This window comes from Orycteropus afer, unplaced genomic scaffold (genome assembly GCF_000298275.1).
Source record: "Orycteropus afer afer isolate SDZICR_OR568_19922 unplaced genomic scaffold, OryAfe1.0 scaffold00244, whole genome shotgun sequence".
NCBI classification, from domain to species: domain Eukaryota; kingdom Metazoa; phylum Chordata; class Mammalia; order Tubulidentata; family Orycteropodidae; genus Orycteropus; species Orycteropus afer.
This window is the reverse complement of record NW_006921831.1, coordinates 4,422,410-4,428,150: the sequence shown is the minus strand read 5'-3', so window position 1 is coordinate 4,428,150 and position 5,741 is coordinate 4,422,410. Positions and strand designations below refer to the sequence as shown.

General features: G+C 64.3%; 1 protein-coding gene across 1 annotated transcript; it reads left to right on the top strand.

Annotated features, from left to right (window-relative positions):
• Window positions 1-332: 332 nt before the first annotated feature.
• PNPLA2 (patatin like phospholipase domain containing 2) lies at window positions 333-3,731 on the top strand. The gene is made up of 9 exons (XM_007949352.1): window positions 333-441; window positions 1,348-1,580; window positions 1,661-1,726; window positions 2,068-2,277; window positions 2,588-2,648; window positions 2,735-2,911; window positions 3,016-3,148; window positions 3,247-3,369; window positions 3,458-3,731. Exons 1-9 carry the CDS (start codon window positions 333-335, stop codon window positions 3,729-3,731), a joined length of 1,386 nt encoding a protein of 461 aa, XP_007947543.1.
• Window positions 3,732-5,741: the final 2,010 nt, after the last annotated feature.

Sequence of the window (5,741 nt, the reverse complement as noted above, 5' to 3'; positions counted from 1 at the left end):
GCGCTGGGAGCGCCTCCAGTGGAGGACGGACCCGGGGCGGGGCTGCGGGAGTCGGGTCGCACCGGGTGCCAGCGGTCGTTGTGTCCTGGGACCACGCCGTTCCAGACCGCTACCGGCCTGGACGTGGCCGCGGGCGCGTGTCTCGCCCTGGGGCCTGCCCCCGAGCCCCGGTAGAAGCCCAGCCGGGCCCTCCCCACCTTGCATGACCCGCTGCGGCCTGGTCACAGCTGTGATCCACCCTGTGCCCACTCTGCGGTGGGTGACCAGGCGCTGCTAGTGCACCATTGCAGCCGGTGGGCAGGGGTCCTCTGGCCAGGGGTGTGGTGTGCTGGATGGCCCCGCCGGCCACACTCTTCTGGACGTCTTCTGATGTTTACAGGCCCTGGGTCCTCCAGCAGGCCGGGACTGCTGCCCACCCCCAGCCGCACCAGGGCCGCCAAGGTGACCCAAGCGTCACCAGGACCTTAGGTGCTCTGCTCAGCAGGGTTCTGCCTGCCCCCTTGCTGGAACCTCTGCACTGAGGGGTGTGGTACGCTGCACTGAGGGGTGTGGTACGAGGAACGCAGTTCTCCATTCTTGGAACAGGTGGAAGGGTCACTGCTGTGGTCCTGCCCACTTCCCATCCTATCCACCCTATGGAGTGCCAGGCCCCCATGGGTGCCCAGGAACCCAAGTTAAGGACACAGTTCAGAACGCTTCCCCCCCCCCCCCATAGAGCTTTCTGTCATACGGAGTTTCAGGCAGCTGGGCCACCATGGTATATGGCAGGTTGCAAAAGGGGTGGTACAGTTGAGGTGGCCGGGAAAGTGCTGGTCCCCGGAGAGCCCACGGCCCTCAGTCCCTTCCCAAGACCCTCCTGCTCCTGACCACTCTCAGAGGCTGCTCTGAGCCCTGGCTTTGTCCTCCTGGGGGACACAGTTAATGTGCCCCTCGCTGCTTCTGACCCCACGCCCCAGGCCTAGAGTGCCCTGTGCTGGACTGGCCCTGACCAAGTGGGTGAAGGCTGAGGCTGGTCAGGGGTTGAGCCATGGCCCTCACCGCACCTGGGCGGGCTGCCACACCACACTGGACCCAGTGACTCACAGGGCAGACAGTTGAGAAATAGCAGGCAGAGGACAGGGCCAGTTGGCCAGCCCTGGCTCCCTGCCATCTTGTGAGTGGTGGCCTGCCTCCCTCCCCCTAGAGGTAGGTGGCAAAAGTCCCAATTGGGGACCAGGCCCTGATTTTGGCAACCAGGGTGCCACCTTCATATGCTGCAGTACCTAGGCATGGAGCGGGGGTGGGGGCAGAGGTGCTAAGCACTAAGCCCAGCATTGCTGACCCCTGCCTCCTGGCCTTGCTGCCCAGGTGAGGCTGGTGCCAACATCATCGAGGTCTCTAAGGAGGCCCGGAAGCGGTTCCTGGGCCCACTGCACCCCTCTTTCAATCTGGTGAAGACCATCCGAAACTGCCTGCTGAAGACATTGCCCGCCGACAGCTATGAGCAGGCCAATGGACGCCTGGGCATCTCCCTGACCCGCGTCTCGGACGGGGAGAATGTCATCATATCCCACTTCACCTCCAAGGAGGAGCTCATCCAGGTGGGCCCAGTGGGGCCGGGTTGGTGCTGGGGTCCAAGCCCTGAGCCTTGCTCACTGCCCTCTCGGTCCCCACCCCACAGGCCAATGTCTGCAGCACCTTCATCCCTGTCTACTGCGGCCTCATCCCTCCCTCCCTCCAGGGCGTGGTGAGTAGCCCTGCCTGGTGGAACCTGGGGGCACCTTCTGTGGGGTGAGACTCAGCCTCTGGGCAGTGGGACAATGGGTGGAGGAGGAAGGCTTCTCAGTAGCACTCCCCACCCCCAAGCCCGTCCGGGGCCCTCACTCTCCCTGCTGTCTGTTGCCTCACTTCCCCACTTAGTTACTCAAGAGGCAGCCTGCCTCGGAAGACACACCTCTTGACCCCCTGTCTAGCCACGTGCTCAGTGCCTAGTGGGTGAGAGGCCCACCCAAGATAGCAGCTGGGGGCCGGGGGCTGTGGTCAGCAGGACCTGCAGGCCTCTCACGGTGGGTCTGGGTTGGCCTGCAGCGGTACGTGGACGGTGGTATCTCAGACAACCTGCCACTGTACGAGCTCAAGAACACCATCACCGTTTCCCCCTTCTCGGGTGAGAGTGACATCTGCCCGCAGGACAGCTCCACCAACATCCACGAGCTGCGGGTCACCAACACCAGCATCCAGTTCAACATGCGTAACCTCTACCGCCTCTCCAAGGCCCTCTTCCCGCCAGAGCCCTTGGTGAGCTGCCCCTGCAGGGCCACGCTGCCTCTCCCTGCGTCCTGGGCCAAGATGGGCCTCGCACAGCCTCTGCTGGGGGCCCAGGTTGGGTGCGGGACCTCACAGCCTCTCTTGAGGCTTGGAGTAGAGCACCATGGTCCATCCCACATTTCCAAGGGGTGAGGGGCGAGGGGCAGTCTGTCCAGCCCCTTCCCTCCCAGAATCCGGGACAGCTGTGTTCGTCGGAGTGGAGGAGTGTCTGGAGGGGCTCCAGGCTGCAGAACAGGGCATGTGGGCACCCCTGCTTCACCTTGTCCACCGCCCCACGCAGGTGCTGCGCGAGATGTGCAAGCAGGGCTACAGGGACGCGCTCCGCTTCCTGCGGCGCAACGGTGCGTGGACTCAGGGTCCTCCCAGAGGCAAGGTGGGCCAGCTATCACCTCATGCCCCGCTGATCTTGCATCCCTCTCCCACCTAGGCCTCCTGAACCGGCCCAACCCACTGATGGCGCTGCCCCCCACCCAGCCCCATGCCCCCGAGGATGAGGATGCCGAAGAGGCCTTGGTGGCCTCGGGAAGGGCCCGAGTGGAGACCCAGCTGCAGCCGCCAGGGGAGGATTATATCCTGGAGCACCTGCCCGCCAGGGTCAATGAAGGTATGTGCGGGGAGGGCAGGGGAGGAAGGGTGAAGGCACCACCAGAAGTCCGGGCTCTCCCTTCCCCACCGGCCGCCAAACTCCCTCTTCCACCTGACCCACAGCCCTGCTGGAGGCCTGCGTGGAGCCCAAGGACCTGTTGACTACCTTCTCCAACATGTTACCTGTGCGCTTGGCCACGGCCATGATGGTGCCCTACACGCTGCCGCTGGAGAGCGCTGTGTCCTTCACCATCCGGTACGGGGCAGGGGCACAACCAGGGTCCCTGAAGGCAGACATGGCTGGGGATCGGGTGGGCCTGACTTTGCCCTGAGGACATGTTCCCCCATCCCCAGCTTGCTGGAGTGGCTACCCGATGTCCCTGAGGACATCCGCTGGATGAAGGAGCAGACGGGCAGTATCTGCCAGTACTTGGTGATGCGTGCCAAGAGAAAGCTGGGTGGCCGCCTGTCCGCCAGGTAAGCCACCCCTCCTGCCTGTGATTCCCGCGTCCGCAGCCTCTAGGCCCCTTCCAAGCGACCTCTCCCGTGGCTCTCCCGGCTGCAGGCTGTCGGAGCAGATGGAGCTGCGCCGCGCCAAGTCTCTGCCCTCTGTGCCACTGTCCTGCGCCACCTACGGCGAGGTGCTGCCCGGCTGGATGCGCAACAACCTCTCGCTTGGGGACGCTCTGGCCAAGTGGGAGGAGTGCCAGCGCCAGCTGCTACTGGGCCTCTTCTGCTCCAACGTGGCCTTCCCGCCTGACGCCCTGCGCATGCACACACCTGCCCGCCCCACCGCCGCGTCCCCACCGCAGCACCCACCCGGCCTGCCCCCGTGCTGAGCGTCCCTGCTGGGCCTGCCCTAGCCCCCAGGAGTCCCGGCATCGAGGGCCAGGCCCCCCAACCTCCTGCCCAGTGAAGCGGGCCCCTGGGGCCGACTGAGGCCCCCACACTGCTCTGTACTCTCCAGTGGCTGCAGGGTGAAGGCTGGGGCCCTTCCCAGCTGTGAGGAGGGGCATTTGCTAGGACTCCCCCAGAAACCACTCACTGCTGCACTGACTGGGGAGGGTTGCGGACAACCCTTCCGGTCTGCCGATGGCCCCTCACCTGTGCCTTAACCTCCCCTCCCCGCAACCCTTCCCGGTTAGCCCAGAGCTGGGGGAGCCCTAGCGGGGAGGAGCTGGGGCATGGGCCTCCTGGGGGGTTGTGCATGCCACTGGTCCCCAGTTCAGTATTATTCCAACTTGGTACCTGCTCCCCCTCCCAGTTCTTCATGTTTTACTAAACAATGTGTGTTAGGACTATTTATTTTCATGGAAGCAGAATTAATAAAAGCCACGGCTTGGCCTTGCCTGTCCCCTGAATGTGATTCCTTGCCCCATGTGTAGTCCTGCTGACAGAGCTGGCCTGACCTCCAGCTGACCCTGGTCTCCACCCTCCTCCAAGGAGGACCTGGCACCGGAGGCCTGCTGGCCAGACCTGGAACCCTCTCCCAGGGGCACCCTGTCGCAAGGTGTGCTGGCTGAGCCCTGGCCACAGCTCTCCAAGGGCCAGTGGAAATACTTGGGACCAGAATCCTGCTTAATGAGAACCACGTAATGTTTACAAAAGGTAGTGCCGCCCAATTGGGCCTGTTCGGTGGCTTGATGGGCGTGGGGCAGATCCCAGGTGGGACAGCAGTGGGCGAGGCCCCCCGGGGCACCTGGCCCGGTGTGTAAGGCTCTGTTCTTTCACTCCTTTCATAAGTCTTGCTGGCAGGTGCCCCTGCCATCTGTCCCCCTGCCCTCTTGTCACCTGCCAATACCTGAGGGTCTGGAATGCTGAGGTGGGGTAAAGCCAGGTGGGTCTTGGTCTGGGGGGACAGCAGCGGGAAAACTTCCTCTACTCCAGACACTTGGGGGACACGCCAGCCCTCCCAGTAACAAGAAGGACCCTCAGGGTGAGAGGTGCCTGAGCAGGAGGGGCTTGGCTGGGTGTCCAGAGCTCAGTTCCGCGGGGCTCAGGCCCCCCTACTCCCCCAGAAGGCAGGGCGTGGCCTTGATGGTGGTAGCCAAGAGCCAACAATAACGGTAGAGGGACTGCAGGACTGGGCGAGCCGGCCGGGCAGGTCCCCTGTCTGCCCCTGTGCCAGGGGCCAGCCCCCTCTCAGTCTGAAGGTCTTGTTGGATAGGCCCAGCCTGGCTCAGCTGGATCCGAAGGTCCTTTCCCTGGAGGAGAGGCCTTGAGTCCAAGGTGAGACCGGTCCCTCCAGGTGGGTGCAGGGGCCCTGGGGGAAGGGGCCATGGGAAGGAGGTGGACACTTTCCCCCCAGCAGAGTGTCACATTCGGGAAGCCTTCCAGCCCCTCCCCCAGCCCTCCCCAGGAACTCTGGCTGTGGGGCACAGGAGTCCTGGGGGGGGGCTCTGAGGTGGGGGTCTCTCTCTGTCCCCCACCTGCACACAGGCCGCTACTTTAAACATTTTCTAGTTTTGCAAATTTATTGTTAGCCAAGTGGGGAAACTGGACAGAGGAAAGTCCTCAACTGCCCCCCGCAGAGGACCCAGGAAAACAGTTTGGTTTGTTTCCAAACTTGGCTTTTCCTCCACGCTCTTTGGCGCCTCGGTCAGGATCCTGAGGACATGGGTGGCCCCTCACCAGACGCTGCTGTCCCCCAGCCCTGGGCGCCCAGCGGGCGGCCTTGGCTGGGTTCCCAGAGGGTCCCAGGTCCCGGCAGGCTGACCTCGCCTCCCCAGGCTCAGGCCCGTAGGCGGTCGGGTGCGGGGGCCCACCTGGGTCGGGTGCCGGCTCTGGGGTCGAGCGCAGGGTACAGGCAATGTGGGGTGCGGGGCCGGGGCGCCCCGGGCGGCGCCGAG